At 44.6% G+C, this 15539-nt stretch overlaps 2 protein-coding genes across 2 annotated transcripts in view; both read left to right on the top strand.

Moving 5' to 3' along the window:
- LOC126237454 (dehydrogenase/reductase SDR family member 11-like) overlaps positions 1–15539 on the top strand; it is a 421354-nt gene that overhangs the window by 101438 nt on the left and 304377 nt on the right. The gene's annotated exons all lie outside the window — the stretch shown is intronic.
- The window catches only part of LOC126237457 (farnesol dehydrogenase-like), a 71529-nt gene that overhangs the window by 423 nt on the left and 55567 nt on the right, over positions 1–15539 (top strand). Inside the window, exon 2 of the mRNA XM_049947594.1 lies at positions 6978–7140. Within this exon, the coding sequence (XP_049803551.1) occupies positions 6978–7140 (163 nt within the window). The remainder of the gene's footprint in view (positions 1–6977; positions 7141–15539) is intronic.

Here is a 15539-nt window from a genome sequence, read left to right as displayed (position 1 = left end):
GGACTCTTCCTCACTGCACTGTATCTGGGATAATACATCTGTTGTCAAGGTAGCGTTTAAATGCTCAAGGCACTATCCTGAGTGGCTGAGCGGTTCTAGGCCCTTCAGTCCGGAACCGCGCTGCTGGTACGGTCGCGTGTTCGAATCCTGCCTCGGGCATGGATGTGTATGGTGTCCTTAGGTTAATTAGGTTTAAGTAGTTCTAAGTCTAGGGGACTGATGACCTCCCATGTTAAGTCCAACAGTGTTCAGAGCCATTTCAGCAATTTTTGAACCACTATCCTGAGGCCATCGCTAATTGGTAATATTTAATAAGAAGATACCTAAGGTTGTTAACAGTAGTATCAGATGCATGACTGGGACAAACAGCGATGCGGTTGCCAGTTGAAGTGTAATTAAAAGCATTTAGCGAGTGGGTGAAATGCAGACGTTCGTCCAGTATAGGTACCGCTTTCACTTTCTTTTGTGCAAAGAGATTCTCATGTGGCCAACATCAAACCACGATTGATTTGCTTAATTTCCATACGTTTTTTTGTTGGCACTGTCAATGGTGACAGGAATGCAGATCGAACTAAATCGAATGACGAAAAGCGCTTTTCAAAGGTAAGTACAACAAAGATGTATCACGGCTACAATACTCGTAAGATGCGCGTTTTCCAGTAGTGCTACGCTGCAGGTAAGATTTGTACATGACTGAGTCATTTCCTGTGGAGTATATAGATCTCCAAGCCATTATACTTATTTTAAATCAGTCACAATCAGGAAACAGTACTATTAGGACCTATGACACGGGCAACGATTATGGTGCCATTCATATTTAAGGGGTGACCAAATGTTAAAAAGATTATCGCAGAAAATAAAAACGGATTTTCTTCCTTAAACATATAAGTGAATCGTTAATTTTCCGCAAGCCTTAGCACCAAATCTAAGTTTTTCGGGACACTACCAGTTGGTGTACGACGAAACCATTTCACGACACCGCCGCAGCATAATTGATTAAAACAATCAGTAATATAATAATGTGCATTACAAAACCTAAAACGTATTGGTATTCTGCCCTTATTTTCTAAAACGAAACAAAAATTTACCGAGAGCTCAGCTATGATACTATCACGAAGTGAAACGCCCTAGCGTCTATCTCTATAAAGCTTTACACCACGACCATTCCAGATATCGAATGCAGTTTGTTTAGATGTCCGTGAATCTCTTACACAAAATCCAGGATTATTTTCAACGCGATCTGTCTCTACTGCCAATGTAACGACATTGATAATTTGCAGAGCGCTTACCGATAAACTTTAATCCATTCCGTAGTAGTGTAGAGACTTTAGGAGTAATGCACGTTGACGACGAAAGTTCCGTTTTGTATATCTCAGTACTCACTCCAAATCCATTCCCAATCTGTGGTGACCAAATACGATTTTCTTAAAGTGCGGTACCAAACGCCCGGAGCCAGGCACTGATGATCACAAGAAGCGAAGTGTGTAGAGACCTGCTGACACCCTTTTTAATTTTTGTTTATTGGCTTTCGGAACATGCCCCTACTACCATCTCAACACTTGACATTAGTACAGTTTGTTTTGACAGCTCAGAGTGCGCCATACATTACTTTTTTTAAGTCTCACTTTTTACGAAAAAAAGCACTATGGCACTTAACATCGGAGGTCGTAAGTCCCCTAGAACTTAAAACTACTTAAACTAAACTAACCTAAGGACATCACACACATCCATGCCCGAGGCAAGATTCGAACGTGCGACCGTAGCAGTCGTGCGATTCCGAACTAAAGCGCCTAGAGCCGCTCGGCCACCGCGGCCGGCCCGCCTATTACGAAGTTATATGGGTTTAACAAGGGACAGATTCCGATATAAAACAAATTTAAATCCACAGTATAATGAAACGAGTAAACAAGGCGAAAATGTAACACAGGATACACAGAGGTAGTATGCTATAAAAATTCTACTGGTAACACAATAAGAAATCAAACGAAACTGTATGATTCCAGAGACCTTTTCAAGTCTCAAACGTCTGTGATGTATGTATACAAACTGAAGTGACGAATGAAATCTTTTAGCAAGGCTGAGATTCGAACTCATGTCTCCAGCACACTAGGCAGACGCACTTAATGCTACCCCATCCTGGCACAGTGGTTTTCCACCACAGCATGGGCTATCCTAGGATGCCTCCTTCCTCAGTCCAAATTCCCTTTCACACCTCATCCCTCTTGTTATCCACCTAAACTCAGAAGCATTGCAGATACTCTCCAATTGTGTTGGAATAGCATCTCAGCATAGAAAATAACAGGGGATCCTGGACTGATGCGTGGCTGGGAATTTGCATTGAGAAGGGAGGTAGCCGGCCGGAGTGGCCGAGCGGTTAAAGGCGCTACAGTCTGGAACCGCACGACCGCTACGGTCGCAGGTTCGAATCCTGCCTCGGGCATGGATGTGTGTGATGTCCTTAGGTTAGTTAGGTTTAAGTAGTTCTAAGTTCTAGGGGACTGATGACCACAGCAGTTGAGTCCCATAGTGCTCAGAACCATTTGAACCATTTTTGAGAAGGGAGGCGTGGTAGGTGGTCTGTGCAGTTGTGCAAAGCCAATGTGCCAGGGTGGCGTAGTGGTTAGCGCATCTGCCTCGTGAACGGGAGACCTGGGTTTGAATGCCGCCCTTGGTACAAATTTTCAATCGTCGTCTCACTCTGAATATATAGATCACAATAACAAATGATAAATCGTCATTGGTAAACATTCAATCCATATTAATGACAATTAATCTAAATTAGCAAATTATCTTTTAAATGTCCTGCATGAATTGTTTCAAAAACTGCGTACAGAGAATTGAATATTTGTGCAGGTCTATACGTACCATCTAGACAGAAAATGAGAACAGGACAAAAGAGCGACATTTGCACATTACAGCCACACGTATAGATACACCAGTATTCAGACACATGAATACAGAAGCGACATTCATTTATAGACTGAGCGTTCCATATACCCCTGAGTAGCACGTGGGAATATGGTCCGTTTATTGTGCTTCGTCTTCCCGTAGAATTTCAAATACCAAGAGCATTAGATTAGCAGCGTGTGGAGCTATATCGTGATATTGGTGCTTTTGACGAACTAGTACTGTATTTTATACGTTGCTGTATCACTAGATTCTAACTATGTTCGGAGGCTGCTCAGGAACTGATGACCAAGAGCCCGAAGATTACTTGCAGGTACGTTTATGTGATACTTGCTCCGAGGACAGCGTACAAATGTATGGTTTGGATCCTCTTCCTTTTTGCAAACAGATAGAAGGGTGGCGCTTAAATTGCGCCGTTAGAGGTGTTTGTTGAACTACCAATGATTAAGTTTCAGCCGTGTTATAGCTATCATGAAACTTCAATAAGTTTCAGTTAGATGAGAAATATAAGAATAGAGAAACTGACACCATTATTTAGATAGGCAAGGCAAATGGCTACAAGAGAATATGGCTGAAAAAGTGTTTCGCAAAATAGAAAACAAAAAAATCCTTTTATTCGTGTTAATACGAAATATATATCTCTGCCATTTATGGCTCGTTGTCTCAAAAATTTGCACATGCATTCAGTAAAGATTACATACAGGGAGGTTTTTGGACAAGTACAAAGTTAGGCAAACTTCTGCGCCATAGTTTAGAGCCCCCCCCCCCCCCTCAAATACATTTAGTAATGCGGGAAAGGCAGGCCGGAGTGGCCGTGCGGTTCTAGGCGCTACAGTCTGGAACCGCGGGACCGCTTCGGTCGCAGGTTCGAATCCTGCCTCGGGCATGGATGTGTGTGATGTCCTTAGGTTAGTTAGGTTTAAGTAGTTCTAAGTTCTAGGGGACTGATGACCACAGCAGTTCAGTCCCATAGTGCTCAGAGCCATTTGAACCATTTTTTGAATGCGGGAAAATAAAGGAATAAAAGCGGGTCATACAGGTGTATTATTTCGGGCAGATGGGTGGACGTATTAGAAAACGATTTAGGGGTATGATTACACAAGCAACAACAGTTCCATGGAAGCACATCTACGAGACCTTGAACGTAAGCTAATAGACATGTAAAGTTCCCTTAATGTATAGCAACTCCATAATAAGAGCAATAATTTATATTACGAGAGCAGTTAGAAATTTACATTAATAACCATTCAAATCCCAATTGTTTGATTGATGAATCCGGTATTTTTGGAGTATTTCATGTATTCCAGAATGGCAGAAGTAAAGCTATGAGAACGGGGCCTGAGTCGTGCTTGGGTAGCTCAGATGGTAGAGCACTTGCCCGAGAAAGGCAAAGGTCTCGAGTTCGAGTCTCGGTCCGGCACACAGTTTTAATCTGCCAGGAAGTTTGATTTGATGTATTGTTTCTCAATCGGAACGAATAAGACAATTACCTTCCTCAGTTACTTCTGGAACATATGATTCAATTCAATATCTTTTGAAGGCCCGTTGTTGTTTCACCAGAAATGTCTTCATGAAATAATAAACTAATTACTGCGAACCGACGTGAGCAATGTAGTCCAAAATGTACGCAATAGATGATATTTTATGTACCGACTTAATACATACGTACTGGTCTTACCTTGAAATACATATTTGTAATTATACAAACGAGTTATCGCCTGATGTACAGGCCTTTTTATAAAGGATTTCCATTAATTTTTCTTTTACGATTATTTGTAATAAACGGAGACAATTTTATTCTGTAGTATTATACAGTAAATTGAACGTAAAAATTGTCTTTGTACCGGATTGTGGACCATTGCGTAATTTCAGGTTCCTGTAAACATATATGCGAATTTCTTTACTTGACCAGTGGCTTCCGTGTAAGCCACGCAAAGTCGTAGACCCCGGCACACATATCGGTGCTCCAGCGCCCTGTAGCGGGCACCGTCTCTGCCTCCGCAGTGCAGACAGTTTGGCTTGACAATACGGTTCTAGCCGTGTGCCCGTTGGGTTTCTTATTGACATGAAGTTTTTAATTGGTGAAGTGACGATAACGATTGGTATGTCAAAGCTATGGTATACATGTATGTATTAAACCGGGGACCTAGAAACGACGGAGAGGCTTCGTCCCGCCTTTGGCCTCAGTGGTTCACAACCCTACAACAGGCCACAGCAGTCCACGCATCCCACCGCCGTCCTACACCGAACCCAGGGTTACTGTGCAGTACGGCCTCGAGTGGACCCCCCCCCCCCCCCCCCTCTCCCGGTGAACGTCACATACCAGAAGTGTGTAACCCCAAATGTCTGCGTGGTAGAATAACTATGGTGTACGCGTACCTGGAAGCGGTGTGGAAACGGTGTTTGCGCAGCTATCGCCGACACAGGGTAACTGAGGCGGATTAACGGGTACCAGTCCGCATTGGTCGAGTTAGATGGAAAACGGCCTTTAATTGTTTACTCTGTACCAGGCCTAGATAAGTTAATGCCATTCATGCAGAAATACTAGTAGTGGACGACGTTTGGGAGAAAACGGGGGAGCGTCGTCGTGGTATTAACTATGATTCCGTCGGTTGTTCCGCCCTCGGTGGCGGCGACACTCCGTGACGACTACGTGTTCTGAGAACTCTCACTGCGGATCGCGTGGCCGTCTGTTGACCGGTTTTGCTTGGCGTGTACGACATGCGGCGGGCCGGGCGCTTATACGTAAGTTATTTTTGAGATTCAGAAATTGACATTTCACAACATGTACTCCTCCGTTTTACGGTCTTACGCATATGGCTCTTGTCGGGCCGTTCGCAGTTGCTTCGTATGTTACATTACTCTGTCAGTCAGTGTCTGTTTATTGATTTATTCTTGTTTTATTCGGTCACTCCCTGTTTACCAGGTGTGGTTCTGGTTAACACAAAGAATCTTTACACTGAAAAGAAAACCCTCAGCTGCTTACAACGGGGACAGATGAAAATGTGTGCCCCGACTGGGACTCGAACCCGGGATCTCCTGCTTACATGGCAGACGCTCTATCCATCTGAACCACCGAGGACACAAAGGATAGTGCGACTGCAGGGATTTATCTCTGGCACACCTCCCGCAAAACCCACATTCGTAGTGTCCCCGCCCATTATACTCGTTACTCGCGGCGCGTTGCCGTTCCCCTAAGAGTTCGGTCACTGTTTGTGCATCCGCACAGAATAAGAAGATGGTCAGTATGTCAACATCTGTAAGCTGCTAGGGGTTTTCATATCATTGTAATTTCATTCTAATAAGCTGCATGGTCACCGGTGGTATCTGTTCTTTTGGACTTGTCCGAAAGAACAGATACCATATATGTAAGGCTCACTGGCCACTTGACCTCGGTGGTCCAGATGGATAGAGTGTCTGCCATGTAAGCAGGAGATCCCGGGTTCGAGTCCCAGTCGTGGCACACATTTTCATCTGTCCCCGTTGACGTACGTCAACGCCTGTAAGCAGCTAAGGGTTTTCATTTGGTTGTAATTTCATTCTAATGAGCTGCATGGGCAGCGATGGTATCTGTTCTTTCGGACATGTCCGAAAGAACAGATACCATCTTAGTAAAATACAGAGAATTTTTTCATGCCTCATCCGCAAGAGATCCCGCATGCTACTTGATAACTTTGTGGCTTTATAACATGGCTGGTACGATTTTCTCGTAAGCAGTTGAGGTATGACCAGATGTTCATATGTATGGACGCTTTTAGTGTTAGTTAATATTATACAGTATGTCTCTTGTTTCCCTCGTTTTTTGTAGCCCCTGAAGATGGGATTTAGGTCCTGAAACCTGGGCTGTGTGTACGATCTTAACCAAATAAACAATTTCTCAAGTACAACTGGAGAATATTTATTCAAATTACGTAAATCGTTCTTATCAAAAATTCGACGTAATCATGAGAACGTTCGAAATGTCACGCACAGCAAAACACGAAAGACTAGTCTGTACTAAGAGTGAGAGATCTGCTTCGATCATTTGCTTCTTTTCTCGTGTATAGTATGGAATTTGTGCCTGACAACAGGAGCTGGCGCTCAAAGACGCGCCGGGGAAGCTGCACGCCATTGCCGGGGATGTGAGCGACGAAGCCAGCATCCTGGCTGCCTTCAAGTGGGTCAAGGACAACCTGGGCGGCGTCGACGTCCTCATCAACAACGCTGGTGTATTCCCCTTTACTAGCCTTACAGGTAAGAGAAACATTTTGCATTAGCTTACCTGACTGTTTTGAAGAACATTTGATATTCCCAAGCCATTTAAAATCAATACAATCTCTCTTACTCAACATCTGTATCCACATATGTACATATTGAAACCTGGTAGTTAAGGAAGGCAGGATTCGGTTACAATTGTGGACGGGGTCGTAATCAGTTACTATTGTTTCCGCCGGCGGCGGTAGCCGAGCGGTTCTAGGCGCTTCAGTCCGGAACCGCGCGACTGCTACGGTCGCAGGTTCGAAAATCCTGCCTCGGGCATGGATGTGTGTGATGTCCTTAGGTTAGTTAGGTTTAAGTAGTTCTACGTTCTAGGGGACTGATGACCTCAGATGTTAAGTTCCATAGTTCTCAGAGCCATTTGTATTTGAACTACTGTTTCCCTTTTGCAATTACACATATTTATTTAAAAGGGTAATTCCAGACTCAGCAATAAATAAAGATATCAGACGTTATTAATGAAAGAATAAACAACTCTATAATTAATAGTGGCTTTCAGTGCGTTACAATTTACCAAATGAGCATAAAATACAAACACAGTAAATAATCTTTTAAAAACAAGCAAATGTGAGCCCAGTTAGAATTTTAAGGCAAGTGACCACGGCTGAAGGATTTAAACGCTGTGAACGGCAATTATAAAAAATGTAACAAACATACTGTAAAACAGCGATGCAATAGCAAGGTTAATTTAAAAAGTCAGGCAACTGATCACGAAACGGGTGAGGCAAAATGCTGGTAAACTTGGCAGCACAACCTTTACACCTGCTGTAACGCCAAGAATGGCAATTACATAAAAAATTTAAATAAAACATAGAGGTGAGCAGCAAATACAGCAGCAAAGGTTAATTTAAAAGGACAAGCAGCTGATCACCAAACAGGTGAGACAAAATGATGGTAAACTTGGTAGCACAACCATTTATACGTGCTGTAACGCCAAGAATAGCAATTATATAAAAAATTTAGAAACATACAATAAAACAACAAATAGAATAATAAAATACAAGGACCAGTCACAGACGGTGCACCAGGAATCGACCTCTGAGAGGTTCGGGCCAAAAACAGTTTCGCGAGCGATGAGAAAGGCAGCCAAGAGTTGCATTCACTTAAGATGGTAACTCAGACTAGTGGGAGTCTAACGAATGACTAATGGTAATCTGCTGAAACTACCTAACGTCTGATAACCAATGCAACGATGGTACACCACGCCAAAGCCGGAACCGGTGGTCAGCAAATGGTTCAATGGCTCTGAGCACTATGGGACTTAACTTCTAAGGTCATCAGTCCCCTAGAACTTAGAACTACTTAAACCTAACTAACCTAAGGACATCACACACATCCATGCCCGAGGCAGGATTCGAACCTGCGACCGTAGCGGTCGCGCGGTTCCAGACTGAAGCGCCTTTAACAGCTTGGTCACCCCGGCCGGCGGTGGTCAGCACTACGACCTCAGAATGCTGTGCTTAGAGCGTCCGAAAGGAGAAAGGAACCACTACTACCAGAGTAGAAGAAACACCAACTGACCTACAAATCGAGGAAGCTGTCAAAACTACACGCCTTACCGGAAAGCAGCGCCAAGGCGAGGAAACGTACACTGCCGTTACATACACTAACCTCCAGGGCCGCTCAGCGGAGCGTTAGCGGTCACCAGGCAGGAAAAATACCGCTAGTTGAACTTAACAAATAGTAAAACATAGAATGCAGCGATTAGTAACAAGAAGTCGAGGAAAGCTAATTAGATCCGCCTTCCCCAAGCATTGCACTCGCTGCTCTTTGTCTCGGTGGCACTGCAGCAGCAACACAAACCCAAGTCACTGGAGAATCGCGAGATATCACAATGGTGGAGGTTTCACTGCTAGGATTAAAATCCACACAACTTAACGCTTGTTGGATCCGGCTGACGACTAGGTCGTGTACCCTCGCGACCACAGCCCCCCCATCCGGCACTCCATGCGTGCCGCCAGCAGACCCGGCGTGTTCGCGAACTGCCCCCTTGGCTCCTCCGGAGTCCCCAACCGAACTGCTCAGTCACACGACCCAGAAGAACAACAACGTTACCCCAAAAATAGGGCCACACTTACTATATATCGATAACTCCACTGCTGCCACAAGCGGACAAGCAACACTTGCGAAACCAGGTGTCGCCAGTCAACACAAGAAGAATACAAATGGTTCAAATGGCTCTGAGCACTATAGGACTCAACTGCTGTGGTCATCAGTCCCCTAGAACTTAGAACTACTTAAACCTAACTAACCTAAGGACATCACACACAACCATGCCCGAGGCAGGATTCGAACCTGCGACCGTAGCAGTCGCACGGTTCCGGACTGCGCGCCTAGAACCGAAGAAGAATACAAGCAACCGCAACTATGTCAACTAAACGATACAGTCTGGCCTCCAACAGAGGACGGAAACCTACAACAGTACGAATGCGAGCCGCAGCATAGCTCACACATACTCTGCAAACCACAGTACGGTGCATAGCGGAGGATATTGGTACGAAATACTGTTCCACTTAGTGTAAATGTATGTGAAACGTAAAGTCTTCGATTACGCCCATCTAGCTGGGCTAAAATAACTCGCGCACAGGAGACTTGAATACTTGAAGTCTCCTGTACCTTGTACATAAGCCTACGATATAGCTCTGTGGGCGTTTTGTAATGTATCAGGTTCCGTCGTCTGCTACACTTGTCACAAAAGAGGAGTATCTCCTGCAATGAAAGAGGCACTGAGCTTTTGCGAGTTGTCATTTATGTGGTGACAGTACTCACGACTCTGGAGAGTACCGCACCACAATCGATAGGCCGCTCTCGAAACACTCGCAGTGCAGCAGGTGTACGAGTTGGCAGTACGAACTATAACAATGTCAGCCAGGCGCCACAGCTGCCAACCCATGGACATCATTTTATTATTAATTGTTGCCAATCTTTCTGATTGAAGATAACCTACGCCGTCCTCCTGCATTCCCACAATTTACATTGCAATCACTCATCCGTATGAGTAGGGACAGTTTCTTGGTTCCACTGTCTCGGTGGAGAGGTGTTCCGTATCGCCTCAAGTCTGCTTCTCCAGGCTCAAATCTTGTGTGCTAGGGATCAGGGACGCAGGTAGTACACGAGTCTTATGCTGCAGACTCTATGCCTTACAAATCAAGGCGCCATTGTTAACATCAGTACCAACGGAGTTGCTTCGTTCTCGCTGTGGTTTCGCGAGTATGATAACTGGGGCGCTGCGGTCGCTTCACACTCGTCCACTCGTTCTCTCTTACTCAAGTGTGCAGGAGTTTAAGTCTAGCGGTGACTCGATATGGAAGATAAGCGCACTCTACTGCAGCTGTTAAGTATCACTGACAAGGTGGAGTGACTCACCGTCGGGATCGGATGGCCTTTAACGAAGCTTTGTTTTGCGACACTGGAGGATGTAAGACGAAAATTAATACACTACTGGCCATTAAAATTGCTGCACCAAGAAGAAATGCAGATGATAAACGGGTATTCATTGGACAAATATATTATACTAGAACTGACATGTGATTACATTTTCACGCAATTTGGGTGCATAGATCCTGAGAAATCACCACCCAAAACAACCACCTCTGGCCGTAATAACGGCCTTGATACGTCTGGGCATTGAGTCAAAGAGAGCTTGGATGGCGTGTACAGGTACAGCTGCCCATGCAGCTTCAACACGATACCACAGTTCATCAAGAGTAGTGACTGGCATATTGTGACGAGCCAGTTGCTCGGCCACCATTGACCAGACGTTTTCAATTGGTGAGAGATCTGGAGAATGTGCTGGCCAGGGCAGCAGTCGAACATTTTCTGTATCCAGAAACGCCCGTACAGGACCTGCAACATGCGGTCGTGCATTATCCTGCTGTAGTGTAGGGTTTCGCAGGGATCGAATGAAGGGTAAAGCCACGGGTCGTAACACATCTGAAATGTAGCGTCCACTGTTCAAAGTGCCGTCAATGCGAACAAGAGGTGACCGAGACGTGTAACCAATTGGCACCCCATGCCATCAAGCCGGGTGATACGCTAGTATGACGATGACGAATACACGCTTCCAATGTGCTGTACATTCACCGCGATGTCGCCAAACACGGATGCGACCATCATGATGCAGTAAACAGAACCTGGATTCATCCGAAAAAATGACGTTTTGCCATTCGTGCACCCAGGTTCGTCGTTGAGTACACCGTTGCAGGCGCTCCTGTCTGTGATGCAGCGTTAGGGGTAACCACAGCCGTGGTCTCCGAGCTGATAGTCCATGCTGCTGCAAACGTCGTCGAACTGTTCGTGCAGATGGTTGTTGTCTTGCAAACGTCCCCACCTGTTGACTCAGGGATCGAGATGTGGCTGCACGATCCGTTAGAGCCATGCGGATAAGATGCCTGTCATCTCGACTGCTAGTGATACGAGGCCGTTTGGATCCAGCACGGTGTTCCGTGTACCCTTCCGAACCCACCAATTCCATATTCTGCTAACAGTCATTGGATCTCGTCCAACGCGAGCAACAATGTCGCGATACGATAAACCGCAATCGCAGTAGGCTACAATCCGACCTTTATCAAAGTCGGAAATGTGATGGTACGCATTTCCCCTCCTTACACGAGGCATCACAACAACGTTTCACCAGGCAACGCCGGCAACTGCTGTTTGTGTATGAGAAATCGGTTGGAAACTTTCCTCATGTCAGCACTTTGTAGGTGTCGCCACCGGCGACAACCTTGTGTGAATGCTCTGAAAAGTTAATAATTTGCATATCACAGCATCTTCTTCCTGTCGGTTAAATTTCCCGTCTGTAGCACGTCATCTTCGTGGTGTAGCAATTTTAATGGCCAGTAGTGTAGAAGCAGTACACATAACAGCAAATGTTTTGCGTTTGGGGAAAAAGGGATTGGAACAATTTTGTTGCTATTGTCCACACATAGGACGAAAAAAGTAAAAATTATGGCAAAGAAAAGTGGTTGTATTCTTGTTTATCCCACTCCACCATGAGAAACAAATGTGCTACATCAAACGAAGACTGGGCGCAAAGCAATGTCATTGTTATTTCGCTGCGACCAGAAAATGCGCTCTGGTCATTGTAACTTGCGTTTTTGGGCTAACAGCAACGATATAACTTATCACTCATTTCTATAGTTTTTTTAGAGACTGCTATTAATTTATTTTAGTAATAAACCGCGATTTGAAGATTGCTCTACATCCTCATTCATGTTTTCTCGTACTGTCGTTACAGATTCGATAACGACTCGAAAGTGTACGTATGTCAGCGTAATTGCTAGACATTCCAGGAATAGACATTAAATATGTGTTACAGTCGATAGGGTTTGAGCTGGCACTTGCCATCGACACCACATAGGTGCTCCTTCTATCGCATCAGTGAGGCGGAGGTATCAAGAAACACCCAGAAGATTTCTCCGCGCCGCCGTCGGCGGTCTGGCTTCAAATAGACCGACACACGGACAGGGCAACGAGAAGCGGTTTTCTTTGAACGTGCTTAGGGTTCTATTACCAATGACAGTCTATTTCATAATAAGTGTTAGAGTGAGTCTATAAGTGTGTATAAATGTATCTACACACTGACCCACAACCACATGAAAGAAGAAGTTCTATAACAAAAGGTAAGTGTTCATTTTGACTGTAATACAAGTGTCTGACACAGCTGTTAGATCGGTTACTGCTGCTGCAATGGCAGGTTATCAAGATTTAAGCGGATTTGTACGTGGTGTTACAGTCGGCGCACGAGCGATAGGTCACAGCTTCTCCGGGGTAGTGGTGGAGTGACGAGTTTCCCGTACGGCCATTTCACGAGTGTACCGTGAATATTAGGTATCCGGTAAAACATCAAATCTCCGACATCGATGTGGCTGGACAAAGATGCTGCAAGAACGGGACCAACGACGACGAAAGAGAATCGTTCAACGTGACAGAAGTGCAACACTTCCGCAGATTGCTGCAGATTTCAGTGCTGGGCCATCAACAAGTGTCGGCGGGCGAACCATTCAACAAAACATCATCGATATGGGCTTTCGGAGCCGAAGGCCAACTCGTGTACCCTCGATGACTGTACGACACAAAACTTTACGCCTCGCTGGAAACATGTTGCCTGGTCGGACGAGTCTCGTTTCAAGTTGTATATCGAGCGGATGGATGTGTAAGGGGATGGAGACAACCTCGTGAATGCATGGACCCTGCATGTCAGCAGGCGACAGTTCAAGCTTGTTGAGGCTCCGTAATGGTGTGTAGTTGGAGCGATATGGGACCCTTGATACATCTAGATACGACCCAGACAGGTGGCACGTACGTAAGCATCTTATCTGATCACCTGTCCATTGTGCATTCCGACGGACTTGGGCAATTCCAGCAGGAAAATGCGACTGATCACCTGTCCATTGTGCATTCCGACGGACTTGGGCAATTCCAGCAGGAAAATGCGACACCGCACACGTCCAGAACTGCTACAGAGTAGCTCCAGGAACGCTCTTCTGAGTTTAAACACTTCTGCTAGTCACCAAACCCCCCAGACATGAACATTATCTGCACCCCCTCGTACCCTTACGGGTTTATGGATAGCCCTGCAGGATTCACTAATTCCCTCCAGCACTACTTCAGACATTAGTCGAGTCCAGGCCAAGTCGTGTTGCGGCACTTCTGCATGCTCGCGGCGCCCTACACGATATTAGGCAGGTGTACCAGTTTATATATATATATATATATATATATATATATATATATATATATATATATATATATATATATATATATATAGGGTGAGTCACCTAACATTACCGCTGGATATATTTCGTAAACCACATCAAATACTGACGAATCGATTCCACAGACCGAACGTGAGGAGAGTGGCTAGTGTAATTGGTTAATACAAACCATAAAAAAATGCACGGAAGTATGTTTTTTAACATAAACTTTTTTTTTTTTTTTTTTTTGTCATCAGTCTACTGACTGGATTGATGCGGCCCGCCACGAATTCCTTTCCTGTGCTAACCTCTTCATCTCAGAGTAGCACTTGCAACCTACGTCCTCAATTATTTGCTTGACGTATTCCAATCTCTGTCTTCCTCTACAGTTTTTGCCCTCTACAGCTCCCTCTAGTACCATGGAAGTCATTCCCTCATGTCTTAGCAGATGTCCTATCATCCTGTCCCTTCTCCTTATCAGTGTTTTCCACATATTCCTTTCCTCTCCGATTCTGCGTAGAACCTCCTCATTCCTTACCTTATCAGTCCACTTAATTTTCAACATTCGTCTATAGCACCACATCTCAAATGCTTCGATTCTCTTCTGTTCCGGTTTTCCCACAGTCCATGTTTCACTACCATACAATGCTGTACTCCAGACGTACATCCTCAGAAATTTCTTCCTCAAATTAAGGCCGGTATTTGAAATTAGTAGACTTCTCTTGGCCAGAAATGCCTTTTTTGCCATAGCGAGTCTGCTTTTGATGTCCTCCTTGCTCCGTCCGTCATTGGTTATTTTACTGCCTAGGTAGCAGGATTCCTTAACTTCATTGACTTCGTGACCATCAATCCTGATGTTAAGTTTCTCGCTCTTCTCATTTCTACTACTTCGGATTACCTTCGTCTTTCTCCGATTTACTCTCAAACCATACTGTGTACTCATTAGACTGTTCATTCCGTTCAGCAGATCATTTAATTCTTCTTCACTTTCACTCAGGATAGCAATGTCATCAGCGAATCGTATCATTGATATCCTTTCACCTTGTACTTTAATTCCACTCCTGAACCTTTCTTTTATTTCCATCATTGCTTCCTCGATGTACAGATTGAAGAATAGGGGCGAAAGGCTACAGCCTTGTCTTACACCCTTCTTAATACGAGCACTTCGTTCTTGATCGTCCACTCTTGTTATTTCCTCTTTGTTGTTGTACAAATTGTATATGACCCGTCTCTCCCTATAGCTTACCCCTACTTTTTTCAGAATCTCGAACAGCTTGCACCATTTTATATTGTCGAACGCTTTTTCCAGGTCGACAAATCCTATGAAAGTGTCTTGATTTTTCTTTAGCCTTGCTTCCATTATTAGCCGTAACGTCAGAATTGCCTATCTCGTCCCTTTGCTTTTCCTAAAGCCAAACTGATCTTCACCTAGCGCATTCTCAATTTTCTTTTCCATTCTTCTGTATATTATTCTTGTAAGCAGCTTCGATGCATGAGCTGTTAAGCTGATTCTGCGATAATTCTCGCACTTGTCAGCTCTTGCCGTCTTCGGAATTGTGTGGATGATGCTTTTCCGAAAGTCAGATGGTATGTCGCCAGACTCATATATTGTACACACCAACGTGAATAGTCGTTTTGTTGCCACTTCCCCCAATGATTTTAGAAATTCTGATGGAA

This window comes from Schistocerca nitens, chromosome 2, assembly GCF_023898315.1.
Source record: "Schistocerca nitens isolate TAMUIC-IGC-003100 chromosome 2, iqSchNite1.1, whole genome shotgun sequence".
In the NCBI taxonomy this organism is placed as follows: Eukaryota; Metazoa; Arthropoda; class Insecta; order Orthoptera; family Acrididae; genus Schistocerca; species Schistocerca nitens.
Note: the sequence above shows the minus strand (reverse complement) of the source record. Positions and strands in the feature narration are given on the sequence as shown.